Here is a 19,056-nt window from a genome sequence, read left to right as displayed (position 1 = left end):
CAAAAGTCACTTGGATTAACAGTGTTTGATGAATGACTAGCAGGATGGATATCGAGGACAAAGTTTTGAATAAAATGCTTTTGCTTAAGAGAACATTCAGGTATGAGTTTATTTTTTTATTCCACATTTGTTGGAAGGGTGTCCTAATTTCTGATATTGTAAACATGATCCATTCTGAGTTTTTGGTTCCATCATGTTAATGTAATGTTTTTTTTTAAAACAGTTTGAGATGAGGAAGTAATAAAATAAAATACAAAAATAAAGCAAAAATGATTGTGGTGTAACCAATGTTTGTTGATATAGGATAGATACCATGTTTTGTTTTTTTTATCTGTAGTTGGTATTCTTGAAAAGTGTTGCATGTAAATACAATAGCAGGCCATAAGCGGGGTAAGTTGTCACATGGGTAAGTTGTCACACTGTTCATAACTCCAACACTAGAGGCTCTATCTCAAAATCAAATAGCCACTTTGTGTGACTTCTTCTATATTCAACTTCCTGTTCACATGTGGTCAAGATCACTCTAATCTGACGTTTGCACAATTTTCTTATTTTTCTGCTTAAAAAGTAAAATATTTGCACTTTACATTTTATGCAATACAACTTTGTTAGGTATGAATGTTAAAAATAATTATTTTGCACAAAATAGAAGAGACAGTAAGGAGTCTTTTGATACTTTAGCTAAAGTGCTATGTTGAGCTAATCTTGAGATTTAGCCAACATTAACACACATGTCAGTTTGGGGCAAGTTGTCTCACTGACTTTATAAATAAACGCATAGAACATGCTCAAAAAACATTGTGATATTGTAGGCTAATTTATTTGTAATTGCAATAAGGGTTTTGAAGGAAGGAAAGGAAGGAAGGAAGAAAGATGGTTTGAAATTATAAATGAAAGACAGAGCATGGCAGTACACCACCTGACATAATGTTAAAGGCCAGGCCCCAGCACCAACTCTGCTCTGCCAGGCTCTAGCACCAACTCTGCTCTGCCAGTATCTAGCAACATCTCTGCTCTGCCAGGCCCCAGCACCAACTCTGCTCTGCCAGGCTCTAGCACCAACTCTGCTCTGCCAGTATCTAGCAACATCTCTGCTCTGCCAGGCTCTAGCAACAACTCTGCTCTGCCAGTCTCTAGCACCAACCCTGGTCTGCCAGGCTTTAGCACCAACCCTGCTCTGCCAGGCTTTAGCACCAACTCTGCTCTGCCAGGCTCTAGCACCAACTCTGCTCTGCCAGGCTCTAGCACCAACTCTGCTCTGCCAGGCTTTAGCACCAACTCTGCTCTGCCAGGCTTTAGCACCAACCCTGCTCTGCCAGGCTCTAGCACCAACTCTGCTCTGCCAGGCTCTAGCACCAACCCTGGTCTGCCAGGCTTTAGCACCAACCCTGCTCTACCAGGCTTTAGCACCATCCCTGCTCTGCCATGCTCTAGCACCAACTCTGCTCTGCCAGGCTTTAGCACCAACTCTGCTCTGCAAGGCTCTAGCACCAACTCTGCTCTGCCAGGCTCTAGCACCAACTCTGCTCTGCCAGGCTTTAGCATCAACTCTGCTCTGCCAGGCTCTAGCACCAACCCTGCTCTGCCAGGCTCTAGCACCAACCCTGCTCAGCCAGGCTCTAGCATCAACACTGCTCTGCCAGGCTCTAGCACCAACCCTGCTCTGCCAGGCTCTAGCATCAACACTGCTCTGCCAGGCTCTAGCACCAACCAGCTCTGCCAGGCTCTAGCACCAACTCTGCTCTGCCAGGCTCTAGCACCAACCAGCTCTGCCAGGCTCTAGGACCAACCCTGCTCTGCCAGGCTCTAGCACCAACCCTGCTCTGCCAGGCTCTAGCACCAACCCTGCTCTGCCAGGCTCTAGCACCAACCCTGCTCTGCCAGGCTCTAGCATCAACACTGCTCTGCCAGGCTCTAGCACCAACCCTGCTCTGCCAGGCTCTAGCATCAACACTGCTCTGCCAGGCTCTAGCATCAACTCTGCTCTGCCAGGCTCTAGCACCAACCCTGCTCTGCCAGGCTCTAGCATCAACTCTGCTTTGCCAGGAAATGGAAATGTTGATGGAAATGTGCATTGTTTGGATTTAAATAATTGTTTTTCCAGATTCTCCAGGCACAATAGTTTATATTTCCAGTTTTGGTTCGAAATAAATTAAAATCATAAATAAAAAAATAAAAAAAAATCAATATTCACAATTAAGTAGGTGTGTTCTTATTTTTAGATAATCTAGTGTGACTACTTAACCTCTGATGGGGCAAATTGTCTCAAGTGCACACTCTCTATTCTACAGTCTACAACTCTATAATGAGATAAGAAATGAAGATGTTAAGACTACAACATATGTGCCCAAGACTTCCTTCTTTCATTTGGTATGACATTTATTCCATTGTGATGTATGGTGCTCAGTAAATGTTAGACAGTGTGAAAAGTGTGACAACATACCCCGCTCTCCCCTACATCAAAGTATAGTATATACATTTACAATATACTTTGGTATAACCAGGATGCATGTGTAAAACAGTGGATTCCCAGGTGAAAAAACCGTACTATTAAATGTATTAAAATGTACTTGTGTTTTTAGTAGCTACAATAAAAATATATACTTTAATGTATTTTATTACATTTAGGCTAACAGTACGTCTTTTTCACCTGGGTTTGTTCGTGAAGCAATAGACGAACATCGATAAGCAGATAAGCATATCACCTGAATGAAAGCACTCACCTACCCCGTAGCACACGGCAGAATCGCAGCATATCCCACCTTCTGTTCCCGCTGTTTCCAGAGGCCTGAACCGCTGCGTCATTTCAGCCATTTCAGCCCGAAGCATCCAAATGTGTGTCCACTGTATATACACCACACCCACACAGGTGCAGGCAACAGTGCACACGAGAACCCACTTCAACACTTCCACCTTCAGTTTCCAAACACAAGCAGGAATGTTGTGGTGGTTATTCATTGTAAACTCTGATGTGATATTCCCGTTTTCAATTGATCAGCTAACTTTCGGTTTCGCAACTTTCATCATCAGACATGTGAAAGCAGTGGGAGTGGAAAAAAGTGTCAACACATGGTCGGTTTATTCCCTGATGGACATTTCATCCTAAATTGGAAACAATAATAGTATCAACGAATCACATAAGATGCAAGTGGATATGCCAGGCTAGCGAAGGAATAGCGTGAAATGGAAAGTAAAACGAATGAATTCCAGTAGCTTTCCTTTAGTTTTTTTTAAGGATTCATCCACGTGTACGGATTTAATTCCAGAAAACTTGATAACAATGAAAAATGTGCGTGTGTATGTACATATAATTAGTACCATAATATTTACACTGTAGGCTACTGCACGTGTTTGATATAGCCTACTATTGACTATTGCCTACAACTATTGGTAGCTACATGTTGTACATCATGTTATTACCATGGTACAGGTCAGTAATATATAGTTATAATAACTACAAACAATAACAGGTCCAACAAGTGCAAAAAAGATAATTGGATCAAATTTTTCATTTTATTATTTACTGTCTGTTTATCTGTTGGATTAATCAGACACTTTCAAAATCATACAGACAATCAGAAATGGCAATACAGTAAACATGTATCTCCATAAATATACATTTCATTTGCAAATAACTAAGCAGACTAATCTTCTTCTTTAAGATTCATAAGCCAAATTACTCACACACTTGAAATGTTATACCAACTTTCTGAAAGAGCATTATGAACTCTTCATAAACACAGCACTAACACTTGCAACCATACTATTCCTTTAAGACTTAACAACAATTAAGAGAAAACAGGTTGATCATAGAACTATGCCTAAATGGCTCAAACAGGATAAAGCTTCTTTAAAAGAATCGAAGGTTCTGAAGAAGTGTCATCTCATCATCAATGCTCCCGAGGAACACATCAGATCCCACAGGATTCACCATGGCATCATCAGCCATCAGGAGCGATCTATGGGCCGTTCCTGCGACAAACGCCATCATGGGGTTTCCTCCTGGAGCAAGGTCAAGAAACTGCTCATATCCTCTAAATAAGTACTGCTGCAAAATAAAATATCTGGTTTACTTTTTTTTTTTACAGTCAGCTTTTCAAAACTCTTCACACAGTGAGCACAACAGCAGTCTGTGGGCTCAACTGGGTCCTTTACAGTATCATTGCTTTGGCACAAAACGCATCCAGTGACATTTCTTTCAAATTACATGAATTATTTTCTCACAGCCAAAACTATATGTACCTACCGGCAAATTTACACGTTTACATGCTCTTTGCAATTAGCTACATGTCTAAAGTAATACCATATTGAAATATATTCCAAGTCTAAAAATCGAAATACTATCAAAACAATAAGATGTAGCTGAACTCCTACACAGGTGTTAATCCTTCAATTTCATTACCATCTATACAAAAGGGGAAACTTAGGAATCATTTTGTAAGCAAGGAACATGTAACATACCACAGGGAATTACAAACAATAGAGAGTGTCATTTTTGTAAACGTTGTATATTTCTACCAGTTGTTAGTGATTTTTAGGTCGTCGTTGTGACAAAGTATGTTTGTTGGGTGAAAACCTTAGGAAGAATGACTTGGTTTGAGACATATATTGGTAGTTTTAGTGCATTTTGGATGTGAAATTAACTGCTATACAAAGCTAAAAGTTGGTTAGGAGAACTGTGTGAAGAGTTTTTAAAAAATGAAAAAAAGTATTGAGAAACTGCACTCTAAAAAATGCTGGGTTGTTTTAACCCAGATTTGGGTCAAATATGGACAAACCCAGCCGTTGGGTTAAACGTTTTAATTAAAAATTTTAACCCAACTGTTAGGTTCGTCCATATTTGACCCAAATTTGGGTTAAAACAACCCAGCATTTTTTAGTGTGTGAGTTCTTTTAAAACACTTAAAAGTTCTTTGGGGAAACACAAATGCTTCTTCCATGTGTGACGTCTCAGCCTAGGCTGTGCATACGTGTGTGTGTGTGTGTATGTGTGTATGTTTTTAGGTGCCGTCTGGAGGGGCAACACACCTGACACTTGTTGGATGCAGAATGAAGTGTGATGGAGACTGCTCGTGAAGTTGGGCTTTTAGGGCGTTTGTCTCCGGTATGGAGTTTGTTGGTCTGCGCTTTGCTGTGTGTCCTGCCCGACCCTGATACATCTCTTTATTTATGTTATGCTTATGGTTGTTTTTTCTTGCGTTAAAATAAATATTTAGCCGAGAATTGATGCGTCTGGTCTCCTTTTTGTTGCAGCCTGAGAGCCGGCTGTAACATGGCATAGAGTGGTGCGAGTATGACTTCAGAAACCGCAAGTCCAATTCGCCGCTGGTTCCTTTGAGCTTTTCCTATGGGGTTTCTCAATTTATGAGTAAAATAAAGCCTGTGGTAAACATAATTTGACTATACTTTGACATTGTTCTACTACGTACACTGCACACACTCACACCCCAAGCAAGTCTTATCTAGTTACTTATTAAAAACGTACGGTTTAAAAAATTTACATGAATGCTTCAAAAAGTTTTCGCTATGGGTGTGTAATTTACGTTGTAGAACAAAAAGTCAAACGTACCAGCACCACTCAATCCGCTTGTTAAATCGTGACATAGGGAATACTGTTTCCGGGTCCAAGTCGTTTCAATTGGGAATATTATATCAATAGCCATTTATGAGCACTATTTATATCACACTTTTAAGCTAAGCTACACTACAGTCTCCGAGCTCATGGCGTCCCGGACACCCACATTTTAAAGATTCACAAAAGCACGGGCGTCAGTTTGGTTTGTAATGTGGGGACAGAGACGCATTCGGAAGTGCATTTTCAGAAGTGCTGGGTACAAACTTGTCAGTGAGGTGGGGTGATGTCTTAAAGAGGCTACGCAGTGAGTTGAAAGCCAGATTACCTGATTTATTGTTTATGCTAATAATACGTAATAACAGTAAACGTTACACACAAGCGCGGCATATCAGGAAATGTACAAGTCAGGATGTATATCGTGTACTCTCTCTCTCTCTCTCTCTCTCTCTCTCTCTCTCTCTCTCTCTCTCTCTCTCTCTCTCTCTCTCTCTCTCTCTCACTCTCTCCTCGCTGATGATGGCATTGCATGACGGCAGACAACATTTGGGCCAATTGTGCATAGGAGGTGTGTGGCCCAGATCAGTGTAGCGATTATGGGCCATACTTTGTGTACTGGACAAATTATAAGTATTTAGGCCGCCACTATATATTCAAGGATGGTCCCCCCACCACCACAATTTTTCACGGGAGAAATAAAACAGTTTAAAGTGTTGTCCATGGATGGTGCAGTTATCAAAACTATGAAAGAGATGTAATGATTTTAATAATTAATAACAATAATAATATGAATTGACTTATGAGTCAGTGAAAAAATGTCCAGAAAAAATGATAAATAATTAATAAATATAGCATTTAGTTTTCAGCAGTGTTCACAAAATTCAATAACATTTAAAAAATCCAAAATCAATTTGACCTGAACAAAATATAAATTATCCTAACATGACAATTGAGTTAATTTAAACTCTTTAGTTGTGAGGTTCACGTGATGCGTCGTTTGAAATTTCTCCCGCTGAAGGGTGTAGAAGACGTCTGTCAGACAACCCAACCGCTGCTCAGGTAAGTGAAGCTATTTTGTGCATGACCCTATTCTTTTTTACAGTCTATATTGTGTACGACCTAACATTAGGTGTAATACATTATACAGAAGATATGCAACCACATGGGCTCTCTTTTGCACTCATGCAGAAACAGATCAAGCCTGCGATGTGTTTACAGCTCTCTTATTTTTTTAGTATTTTTATTTAACCTTAACCTCGATTAAAAATCGACCGTGGCGGTTACGAAGGTTATTTTGGCAGGTTATGTAATGGCAATCTTTAAAAAAAATAGAAGAACATCTCTTTTTTGGAGCTTTTTTAAATACCTGAATTCAAACTCGGATGTCACTTTGTTCTTAATTGAAGTGCACTTTTGCCTATATGGTAACGTTAGCTGATTCACTGCCCTGAACTTGAGAACGTGAGTACAGACTGAAGACCCGACCGTCCTGCAGGTCATTCAATAGTGCCACATTATAAGCAATCATTTCCTGTATAAAAATTAACCGAAGCAACCTTATTTTATTTTGTTACCTAAATTTATTTACAGTAGGTGGATGAATATTTGTGTATGTATTTGTTAATTTAGTATTTTGTCTTTTAGCTGCTGTGAGGAAAAATCGTCTGACACATGCCACTGATCAAGAGATAGAAGCAACAATACAAAGATGGCCTCAGCTTGCTCCTGATAGATATGGAGGAAGGAGATAGAGCGCTTGAGGAGAAAAGAGGGGCTGCAGAGCTGTACTTTACTTCCTGAGGACAGTCCTGAATAGCATCACTTTCTCCCTCACACATACAAACATTCTTATGTGCAAATTTGTTCATTTGTTTTTTTTTTTTAATTTGCTGTGTGTTTGTTGAGAGTAAAATTACATTATAATATATTTAAATGTCAGAGCTAGATTCATTGATATATTCATTTAGTTAGAATTGAAAAATGTTGTACATAGTTGGCTGTTCAGGCAACTAAAATAGTGTTCACAAATTCTAGATTTTTTTTTTTTGGCTTGTGTATTACTACAATAAGTAAATTACTGTTTAAGACAGACCAGAACATTTTGAAATTAAATGCACTTTGAGTTGGTAATACGATGTTAAGCTTTGAATGTACTAAAACAATAGAAAATAATAATAATTTATTATTATTGTCTTGTGCCTATTGTTAAATAAACTATTTTTGAGGATTGAATTTTCTTGTGCCTTATTTGTTCACATAGTCTGGGTAAGATTAGGGTGGGTTATGGCTCAGTTTGGGGGTTTCTGGTTAAAGGGTGGTGTCGATATGGTTAACTTATGGCTGAGAATTGGTACCAATAATAAAACCTGTTTTGGCCCAGTTCAGGGCCAGTTAAAGGTGACTAACTGGCTGAGATTCGGGCCAGTTATGGCCCATGTGTGACCCTTGTCTTTAATCCAGTTCTGGGCCACTTCAGGGCCGTCAATCTTTGCGGTACTTGGGCCGAGGGAAAAGTGATTGTGTGGCCCGGAGCTGGGCCAGAAAAAATTTGCTTTGTGGGATCCTGATTTAAATTTCGTGAATTTCCACTAATAAGTTTAACAAGTTGAAGGACTCCATTCAAGGTCATGTAACTGAAGCCCCCTGTGAAGCTCATGCCATGAGCACATGGTAAGTTTTTATCTCAGAATTGTTCAAATATGTAACTTTTTTGGAACCACTATAAAAGTGTTAAAGGTGCAATAGGTGATTGTCTACAAAAAATCTTTTTTTGTTATGCTGGTTGAAAGTCTCCTCATATCCTGATAGCAATCACTATGTTACGCAATCGACATGTATTTTTATAAATATACACATCGAATGTGGAAGGCGTATGACCATAACATGTACGTTCAATCATTGCATTCGGTCCGAATGACATACGTTGTGCAGACAGAGCGAAAATGCCAGGCAAACAACTTTCCTTCTGAACAACTGACAACAAGTGGCACTGGCAAAGGATCTACGATCTATCTATCTTCATCGGAGCCAACCAGACTCTCATCGTGGAAACCCTGCCATGCAAGTAATATTATTACACACTGACAAGTTTTGGTAGCTACAGTACACAACCGAAAACATGCTGCATTTAATTACGTTTTAAAAGGTTGTTTGCATTCGTTATTGTAGTACTGTTACTAACTGTACTGTAAAGTTTTCTCACTGGTTAATGACACATGACAATAACACAATAACGTTGTCTCTGGTCGTTGTGTTTTGGAGGAGGCGTGGCTTTGGATGGCGTTTTGGGAGGGTAGGTATGCTTTTGATGCTAGCAGGCTAAAGTTAGTATTTCCCAGATGACCTATTGCATCTATTACACCATAGGACACATTTTAGTAAAAAAAAAAAATGTAAAAACTACATAATAATGTGTATTTTTATCTTCAAAAGTGTTTTTTTACAAAAAACAATTTTTTTCTACCACATATTTGTCAACTACCCATTTGCTTTTAGTATCTAATAGAGCGCTTGAACCCGAAAACGGTGACTCCTCCTTATTTTTTTAGAGTGTAGGACACAAAAAAACTCGCTTTCAGCAAATAAATGCTACCTGATGCGTCAGTGAGGAAGCAGCTTCATAAGGCTTTGTCATGGTCACATCAGGATTGTCCAATAGCATAGTACTGAAGCTAATCCCAGCTGTCAGACCAAGAAGCTGCTCATTCCCGGCCTCAGTTGAACTTCTGCTCTCCTCTGGGCTGGACACAGCAGTGGCACCCCACCATTTGTCCCCCTTCAACCTGGAACGAAATAGACTCGTCTATCACATAATGTTCTAGTCATTAATGCCTCTACCTCCCACAATCCTTCTCTCTCTCTCACGCATTTATATGACGCTGTCTCATCCTGAGTTCTCCTATATGTTTCAAAACGTTTGCGGTCGGTTTCTGCAGTCCTTGCTCTCTCTTCCTTCTTCCCATCAGCTGTGACGGGTGCGGCAGCTTCTCATGGGTCAGGCCTACGTTCAGTCTGCTATGTCTGCTCACCTGAAAGAAAATGAGTTGATGTCATGTTACCATAGTAAAGTGATGGTAATTCCATTCCAGGGTTCTTCAATTGTATTAAAAGTGCACTTATATTGTACTTTAAATCCAAGTTTATTTAAAAAAATGTTTGCACTTTATTTTAAGGTGTCCGTTTTACTGTGTGATTATATATTTAAGTACTCATAAGAATTACATGTAGTTATAGGGTTAGGATTAAGGTGTGGTTTAGTGTTAGTTGAATGTAATTATGCACAATTTATAGTAAGTACTATAGTAACTACATGTAACGTGTAAGAACACAGTAAAATAAAGTGTTACCAAAAAAATTGTATTTGCAAATAATGTATTATTTATTAAAAACTGTAGACCACTTATATGTACTTTGATGACACTTAAGTACACTTTTAAGTGTTAAGTGCACTTTGTAATAATGTAAAAATTAAAAGTTTTACTTTAAAGTACATTTTAAATAATAATTTTATAATAATTTTTTGCCGTGCTTTAAAGAATATACTAACATACTAAACCACATGTAAAATACTTAAAATATTATTTTAACTGTAGTGTGTAGTGTTGTTTGATATTATTTGAAGTTATATTAAATGAAATGTACTAAATTGGAACTTCATCATTACATATTTCAAAGACAATAGTAGTAATTATGAAATTACATATAAAGATGAAGTTAAGTCCCAGTTAAGTGACACTCTAAAGTTCAGCTAGCTTTATTTAATATAAATTTAAACTATAATACATTTCATTTATTTGCAGTTAACATGCAACCGAAAACAACATTTAGTTCACACTTTGATAATATAGGTTATTTCCATTATAAGTACACTTTTTAAAAGTATACTAATGTGAACTTTGTCATAAACAAAGGTACTTCAAAAATACCATGGGTTGACTATCATGGCATCGTGTCCAAGAAAAATATGGTCATACCATGATACTTTTGGAGTCGTGCAGGAGGAAAGGAAAGTCATTTCAGTCTTGCTTTGTCTTTCCTCAAGGAAATATGGTGTATGATCCCCCCCCCCAGCACAATAACATCAGGGACACATTTTAAGGGAAAAAATAGGGAAAAGTTTGTTTAACAATGACTATAAATAAAGATGTTAAAGGTGCATCCTTCTAGTTACTCACCATCCCAGCGTGTGAAGTGGAATACAGGCCTGGATCAAGAAAGGGTTCATATCTGAACAACTCCTCACTGCCAACAACCATACAGACACAGTCAAACTTTCAAAGCTCTCTTAAGTACTTTTTAAAAACTCTTTTCCACTGAGATATGGCTATTGAATGAACAGTTTTACCATGGCAGTGGCACATCTGGTCTCCAGTAAGGCTCGTCAGATTGAGGTTGCACAGGTACAGGTAACACACTCTCCTCACAGTGGCGATTCACTTCTTTTGATCGCCTGTAGATGGCAAAATAACATTACCATGTCCAGAAATAACAGTAGGACATTGAGAAACATATGGCTACAGAAAACACTGAAAATTTTGTTTTTAGAAACAATTTTTTACTCAGAAATTGCCTGTAAATTTTGTTATGGAGAAATTGCAGGTAACACATTAAATTAAACGTGAAATTTTGAAGTAAAAATGAGATTTTCTTGTAAAAACGTACTCCAATAATCTGTTTTATTTACAACTTCGAAAAATATTGTTTTACAGTGCATGTTGCTTTATTTTCTGACATATTTGACAGAAACTCTTACTTTGCGAAAGGCGGAAATAGGTCAAAATCCTCCTCTTCAGTTTGCGGTGACAGATATTTCGTGGTCCACATCTCTTTTAGCCGTGTAGCAAGAAAAAACACTTAGTTAAACTTAGACTTAACGTATATTTTAGTAGTTTATTATATATAAGCGATATAAGGCCGACATAAGTTATCTTATGTGGAATATAAGACCTAAAATATGTTGAAATTATCTCTTAGAAAAATTATAGATTTTTTTAAAGAAATTTTCGCGCTACTGACATCATGACTGCGCGTGAGAGGGCGCTACAAATATTAGCAATTATATTTTTATATTATAAAAATATTTATATTATAATTTATTTTATATTATATTAGAAATTAATCAAATTAACCATAGCAATTATTTATTTATTTGAATTAAATTAGAAAGATGTAGCAGACGAACATGACTTTTAATTAGCCAGAGAAAAATATTTGTATTTATTTATTTATTTATTTATTTCAATTAAATTAGAAGGATGTAGCAGACGAACAGGACTTTTGATTAGCCAAAGAAAAGGGTTATTTATTTCTTTAAAATAAAATCAGAAAGATGTAGCAGACGAATAGGACTTTTAATCAGCCAAAGAAATGGGTTTTATTTATTTATTTCAGTTAAATTAGAAAGATGTAGCAGACGAACATGACTTTTAATTAGCCAGAGAAAAATATTCGTATTTATGTATTTATTTCAATTAAATTAGAAGGATGTAGCACACGAGCTGGACTTTTAACTGCTCTCTTAGTCTGCTCACGTCATGCTCTGATCTTTGGGAAGAGTGACGGCAGGGCTCTAAACTTTCACATACCGGCGATACTTTAATTCATCCGTCTTCATCTAGTAAGATATGTCAGTGTCCTTAAGAGTACAAAAAAGTTTTGTTATCATTCACAATATTGTTAGATTTCGTTGACGAGTACGCGTCTTCTGGTTTTAAAGCTTTTTTTGTCTGCGGAGATTTAGGATAGCCACACGTTAAATGGACGCATGCGGATCGCGTTTATATATGTGAGTGTAATAAACAACTTTTCAGTGCAGGGAAGAAAACGAAGAATTACCTTTCTGCTTCTTTTAGACATTTGTTGTATTGGCTTTTGTGTGTACGGATTCCAGTGAACGGAAAAACTTCCACCCAACTTTTCCTGCTGTTGGTCGTCGTGTGATCCAGCAGGTGGAGAAACACGAGCCGCTGTTTCATCAGGGAGAACAACACTGGAATCGAATTTAAAATAAATCCGTTTTCTTCTGAAACTCCCTCTGGATTTATTTTCACGAATTGGAGGTTCGAATAAGCAACTACCCAGAACTGGTAAGTGGTAAATGTCTTTATTTCAGCGAACACACAAGTACACATTTACAAACACTCAAGGTTGTTTCGTTTTAGCCTAACGTTATGTTTAGGTAACGTTACATCATGTTTCATTATTATTTTTCATACTGATTTTGAATCTTTCTCATATCTTTCACTTTATAGTTCAGAATTTAAGTGTATCCTCTATCCATTAGAATATTTGATTACATTAGAATTCGTTCTAAATTCGCGTTCTGTTTGTCCAAAAGTTCCAAAAGAATGTGTATATGACTCAACTGGAAAATTTCAGTTTATTCTTCTCTCTCATTCTCATGTATGACCTCTGCTTGTATTGCATTAGAAGAATGTAAAGGAAATCACAGTGAGAGTGAACATCCTGACATATTTTCCTTTTGAAGTCATACAGGGGCATTTGATCTTATTGGGGGTCATAGTTGAATTGTTTGTCATTATATTAGAAACATATGAGTGAACTCTCACTGAGATCCATTTAAATTGTCCCTGAATTATTTAGATCAGACAGTAAGATGATGTGTGGCTTCTTGAGTTCATGAATAAACCTGTTGAGTTGCTTTACAGGTGCCTGGAGTAATTAGTTTCATTCATGCTGCTGGCTCCAGGCTCTCCTTGATTGATTTGATAGCTTATTGTGTTTTGGACATAATAAAACCATGTTATTCCTTGGAGTACCATGTAAATATTGTGGTATATGAATTTTTAGTACCGTATACATAATATATTTAATCTCAAACCATCTCTGCACCGCTGCATACCTTTTGTACGGACGGATTGGTTGTGGCCTTGACGTCGCTGAGGTTTTGAGAGGGAAACAATATTTTCTTATCTTAGTTCCGGTGTATTGATGAACTTTATTTGACCCTTTATTTGTTAATGTGTCTCTCCCTCTTAGCTGTAACGTGTTGTGTTGTGTCTGGCTTGCTCTGATACTCTATTTGTTTTCTCAGCCTCGTCTCTGGCACTTTGGGTTTGCATGCCTGCAGCTGCTTGCCTTTAGGGACTTTACACACACACACACACACACACACACACACACACACACACACACACACACACACACACACACAGTCACACACACTTAATGACAGACCAACATTCCTCAGTCTCGGAAAGGTATGCTGTCCGTCTCTGTCTTTCTCATTTTAGCTGTCCATCTCTCTTTGTCTCATTCTTTCTTTCTGATGGCTCATGTCCAAAACATAGAATCTGGCTGGAAGTTAATTATATGAGTTGCTCTCTCTTTAACGTGGCATAGTTTAGTTCTTGCATAGAGGAAAAGTTTAAAATATAGCTATACTTTGTGGAAGGGTACAAGTTTGGGAAGAAGGGTGGCATACGTTGCATTCCCAGATTAATGTATTATTTAGTGTCTTGCTTTACTCTGAAACACGCAGTCTAGGGCTGCTCGGCTAGTGCAAAAAATCATAATGAAGATTATTTTGGTCTCTTATTGTAATTGAGATTAACACGATTAGGAGTAGGCAATATGCCCAAATTAAAAAAAACAAAATATATGAATTATATTTTGCTGGAAATAAGATTACTATGATTTAAGAATTTTAGATACCAGTGAAATTTCACAATTCTTGATGCCAATTTCAATAACTCAGCAGTAATAACACATTAATTCCAGCCCTAAAGTCAATGGTTCTCATTCACTTACTGTGCAAATTCAATCTGTCAAGTGACATGAAAACCAGTGCTGTTCAGAAACATTATGAGCAAACCTTCGTGAAGATAACAAAATTTTGGTCTGTTTTTCACACAAACCTATTGTATAATTTTAGAAGAGCTGTAATATAGCTTGAGAGTCATATGGATTGCATTTGATTGTTTGATGGCTTTTTTTTAAGCTTGACATGCCAAATCTTCATTTATTTTCATTCTATGGTAAAGAGCAGCATGGACATTCTGCTTAATATCTCTTGTTGTGGCATGAAGTGGGAGAAAGATGAGAGTGAGCAGATGACAGAAGTTTGACGTAACATTTTGTATGAACTACCCCTTTAAATGGATAATAACAAAGTTCAGAATTGACAGAGGAAGATTTGGTCTCAGATCAGCGTTTTTCTTTTATCAGCGTCCGCTCAGAGAAGGCTGTTTGTGTTAGCCGCTGTGCATTGTGCTGTGATTCGATTCTCTGCTCCAGATTCCTACCCTTATGACTAAAATGTGACCGACATTAAAGTTCCAGACGTTACAGAGACACTGTGCTAGAGAGGAAGGAGAAAGTCAGTAAAAGGGCATGAAGAGCACCCTTGTTGCACTTGATTTTGTCATGAGTGTTTTTAAAGAGAATCCTTTTTCACGGATTGATTTTTATTGATTTTACCACAAAACTATCAGTTGAGTTTTTTCACCGGCCAGTGCCATTTTTGCTGCTGTCATCACAAAATACATCACTGACAGTACTAGAGCTGGTCACCTATATCATTGGGGAAGATGTGGCAATCATATGACCAGTCAAATAGGACCACATAGCAGAACCGCAGTGCCAGAAGTTTCAGACAAGCCGAAACAGCTTATACATGTAATTTTCACGTAAATGAGCTCTCTTAAATGTTTAAAGTTAAGAGAGAGAGATTCAAAAAAATAAAGTCTGTTTATAAATTAGCAATATTAGTAATTATGATCCGTGAAAGCTCATGACAAGTGACCACATTCTGTGTGGAGATGGGCCGAGAGAGAGAGAGAGAGAGAGATCAGACTGTGTTCACACACTCATCACCGAGTGCAGCAAGTATAAAAACATCAGAGACACTTATTTGAGAAATAGCTCAGATTTGACCTCAGTTCCAAAAATCGAGCCTTATAAACAAATTGTCCTATATTTTGGGAGAGAAAGAAGAGTGTATTTCCTGGGCAGCGCAGTGTGTGTCTTCATGCCATCATATTAGGGACCAGGGCTGAACCCTCGTTTCCCTTTAAACTACTCTCTGTACTTTTTTAAAATTATTTTTATTGTGATATTATGTATAATGACATGTTCTTTTTTTCATTTATCTATATGCTTTGGCAGTATTGTGGTATTTTACACAGTCATGGCAATAAAGCTCATTAAGAGAGAGAGAGACAGAGACAGAGAGAGTAAATTACAATTCTATCAAATTATGAAATGGAAGAATATCTCCAGAGTGTGTGAGACACAAAGCAGAGACGGATCCTGAGCAAGTACAGGCTGACTGAACACAGTCTAGCCATCGAGACCGGCACACACAGAAAGAGCTGGTTACCCCGAGAGCAAAGTGTGTGTGTGTGCGCGCAGACACAGAAAGAGCTGGTTACCCTGAGAGCAAAGGGTGTGTGTGTGCGCAGGCACAGAAAGAGCTGGTTACCCCGAGAGCAAAGGGTGTGTGTGTGTGTGTGTGTGCAGACACAGAAAGAGCTGGTTACCCCGAGAGCAAAGTGTGTGTGTGTGCGCGCAGACACAGAAAGAGCTGGTTACCCTGAGAGCAAAGGGTGTGTGTGTGTGTGTGTATGTGTGTGTGCGCAGACACAGAAAGAGCTGGTTACCCCGAGAGAAAAGTGTGTGTGCAGACACAGGAAGAGCTGGTTAGTGGCTACCCCGAGAGCAAAGGGTGTGTGTGTATGTGTGTGTGCGCAGACACAGAAAGAGCTGGTTACCCCGAGAGCAAAGTGTGTGTGTGCAGACACAGAAAGAGCTGGTTACCCCGAGAGCAAAGTGTGTGTGCAGACACCGAAAGAGCTGGTTACCCCGAGAGCAAAGTGTGTGTGTGCAGACACAGAAAGAGCTGGTTACCCCGAGAGCAAAGGGTGTGTGTTCACTGTAGGACAGGAGAGATGGAGACAGAGACGCACTTCCTCCTTCACTGTCACAAATACAGTTCAATCAGAGACCTCGACTTAAACAAACTCAATAACTTAAAGAAATTTACAACCATGACTGAAGAAGAACAGATAAAGATCATACTAGGAGAGGGACAGACAGCAGCACTGACTGCCAGGTGTGTGTGTGTGTGTGTGTGTGTTTGTTTGTGTGTGTGTGTGTGTGTGTGTGTGTGTCACAGCCTGAGAGACAGCAGGTGAATGTGTGTCTAACCTCAGTGTGTTTCTGTCCACCATAGTGACCCTCAGTAATGTGTGTGTAATAGTGTGTGTATGTTAAAACACTCTGGTATCAAATGTTCACACATATTTTAATTTTTTGCACTTTTCATTTGTACAATTAATTTAATTTGTACATTTAAATTTAAGTTATGTTATAGTATTTTTTCATTTTGATGTCTTTATAATTATTCTAGAGAGAGATAACTATTTTACTGATGAAATGTTCAGAGCAGTACTGACAACACGCGAGTGTGTGTCCATACTGTATGTGTGTGCTTTTGACTGGGAGAGAGAGTGCGAGAAAGAGATATGTGCTTTTACATAATAACTAATAAATTCATGATACATATTAAAGGGGCATTCGGCAACTATTTCAGCTTAATAAAACCGTTTAGAAATCATTTGGATGGTTTAATAACCTGTTCTGGTGAGAATGGTGATTTTCCCCGCTCCCTCCAATGTTCCCAGGCGGAAAACCAACCTTGCAACATGATGACTAACGTCCCGGTAAGCTGGAAATAGGAAGTCTCGTGAGAAGCGAGAACGAGCGGGAAACACAAACTGCTTTATGGCAATTCGACATAAACACACACGCCGCCCTCAATGTGTATGATGTATTACCCACTTCGGTAGACACACTCCACACGATAAAGTTGGCCGGCTCCGATAATAACAAATGCACATTAGCAGCGGTAGAAAGGGGGAGAAGGGTGCCGCAAGTGAGTTTTTTTTTTACGACATTGTTGTGAAATATACGCCTCACCGTAGGGATGTCCCGATCTGATCCACAGCATCGGTATCGTGTCGATACTGTCCCAGAACGCTAGATCGGAGTGGAGAAAAAATATGATCCGATACCTATCCAACAATGCTTGAATATAGCATTTCCCTTGCTGCGACATCCAATTAAGCGGCGCATATTGGGCGGTTTTGCAATCTGTTTTGTGGGCAAAATGTGGGTTTGGGCGGGTGGATAAAAATTGGGCTGTTTTCGGATCAGTTCGGCGGGTTTTTGAAGCCGAAACACCGGCACTTCAGATCCTTCTTTCGCCCCCCTAAACTCTCAACAGACACTCCATCCCACTACCTTCGGTGTAGCCTACTATAAACACGGTTTTGCAATCTGTCTCCTCGGTTTATGAACCGTAGGCTGTAAACTGTATGCTACACAGGATTTCGACGCATAGCCAAGCAAGGGTTTGTGCAGAGTGTATTTGTGGCACGGAGCGCGGGCGCGAACACTTCCGTTTCCTTTCAACAGTGGAAACAACTTAAAATACTCTATCATTTCTGGTCATACAGAAAATAACTTATTTATATATAACTTACATCAACATTTATTTTTTTGCGCAGCTTTTGGTGTGCATACAGTTCAAATTAAAATGTTGTTGTTCAACTTTGCGTTTTAAAAATACAACCGTTAATTTTTCGTTTTACGGGTTAAAAAGGAAAAACTAATGTAAGCAAAAGTACACGGATCAATGGGTAATTTTAAAGCTTTTTAATTTTAAGTGATTAACTTTAAACCTGTTGGTAGCTTTAAGTAGGCTAGCCTACTGAAGTAGCCTGCCTGCCTGTATTATTAATTTTTTTTGTAGTGTTTGAATAAAGGTTGGTAGTCTTTCATAATCAACTGTTGTTGTGGACTAACAGTTATATACTGGAGAAGTATTTGTTCTCCATTTGAGTGAGATGTTTTTATGTTGCTAATTGAGCAAAGTGCTTCCATATATTTTATTAGGCCTAGTATTAGTTCAAGAATAAAATAAAAATATCGGATTAATATCGGTATCGCAAATAGCCAAAGCTGCGGCATCGGTATCGGAAGTGAAAAAGTGGTATCGGGACCAGTGTTGTGCCTGAACGCGTTCATTGAACGATAGTTCATGAACTCGTTCATATTTTGGGCGAACGTGAACTGAACGTACTTTATTACTGCCTGGTGAACGTTACTGTGAACTCGTTCATTCTGGTGTCTGTGAACGGCGCGCGGCCGTTTTATTTCTATAGAGCCTGCCAGGCGAAAACCCGGCTAAAATACACCGTAAACAGGCCTTAATATGTAGCGGAAAAAACACCCAATATGGCAACACCAGCCACCAGCGTCGCACCGCCGCATGCGTGATCAAAACAAAATGCAGCGAGGAAGCGTCGTATGATCATTTAAACGAGTTTTATGACAAGGTCGGTGAGGATGGGAAAAATCTTACATTTCTGTTCAAACTTTGCCCGCCGATAAAATAACTGCTGTCTGTAGTTCTATATGGGCTGTGGCAATAATTTTGAAAAATAATAGCTCGCAGCAACATT

The 19,056-nt window shown here is 38.6% G+C and overlaps 3 protein-coding genes across 8 annotated transcripts in view; 1 reads left to right on the top strand and 2 right to left on the bottom strand.

Annotated features, from left to right (window-relative positions):
* tnfsf13 (TNF superfamily member 13) overlaps positions 1–3,036 on the bottom strand; it is a 13,920-nt gene extending 10,884 nt beyond the window's left edge. For 4 of the 5 annotated variants that reach the window (XM_077206277.1, XM_077206276.1, XM_077206278.1 and 1 more), the window contains exon 1: positions 2,728–3,023. In XM_077206277.1, the coding sequence (XP_077062392.1) occupies positions 2,728–2,958 (231 nt within the window). In that variant the 5' untranslated portion in view covers positions 2,959–3,023. Of the gene's footprint in view, positions 1–2,727 lie in introns of all 5 variants that reach the window. The other variant, XM_077206281.1, reaches the window with a different exon arrangement.
* A 693-nt stretch (positions 3,037–3,729) lies between these two features.
* LOC143715088 (uncharacterized) lies at positions 3,730–11,444 on the bottom strand. The gene is made up of 6 exons (XM_077206728.1): positions 11,325–11,444; positions 10,917–11,021; positions 10,747–10,813; positions 9,437–9,600; positions 9,165–9,354; positions 3,730–4,048 (listed from the first exon to the last, which is right to left on the bottom strand). The coding sequence occupies exons 1-6, from the start codon at positions 11,393–11,395 to the stop codon at positions 3,851–3,853; spliced, it is 795 nt and encodes a 264-aa protein (XP_077062843.1). The 5' UTR covers positions 11,396–11,444; the 3' UTR covers positions 3,730–3,850.
* Positions 11,445–12,083: 639 nt separating this feature from the next.
* Positions 12,084–19,056, top strand: part of kif1ca (kinesin family member 1C, a) — a 65,565-nt gene continuing 58,592 nt past the window's right edge. Inside the window, exons 1-2 of one of the 2 annotated variants that reach the window (XM_077206703.1) lie at positions 12,120–12,356; positions 12,462–12,657. The gene's annotated coding sequence lies outside the window, so the exon portion shown is untranslated. Of the gene's footprint in view, positions 12,658–19,056 lie in introns of both variants that reach the window. The other variant, XM_077206702.1, reaches the window with a different exon arrangement.

Source organism: Siphateles boraxobius, unplaced genomic scaffold, assembly GCF_051911475.1.
Source record: "Siphateles boraxobius isolate OS27281-9 unplaced genomic scaffold, OSU_SipBor_1 56, whole genome shotgun sequence".
Taxonomy (NCBI): Eukaryota; Metazoa; Chordata; class Actinopteri; order Cypriniformes; family Leuciscidae; genus Siphateles; species Siphateles boraxobius.
The sequence above is the reverse complement of the archived record's forward strand: the minus strand, read 5'-3'. Positions and strand labels throughout refer to the sequence as shown.

Coding starts and splice junctions, on each gene's coding strand:
- LOC143715088 (XM_077206728.1), bottom strand. CDS start 11,395: ATGTGGACCACGAAATATCTGTCACCGCAAACTGAAGAGGAGGATTTT. Junction 9,601..10,746: donor CCACTTCACACGCTGGGATG/GTGAGTAACTAG, acceptor ATTTTCTTTCAG/GTGAGCAGACATAGCAGACT. Junction 4,049..9,164: donor CTTCCTCACTGACGCATCAG/GTAGCATTTATT, acceptor TTTATTTTGCAG/CAGTACTTATTTAGAGGATA.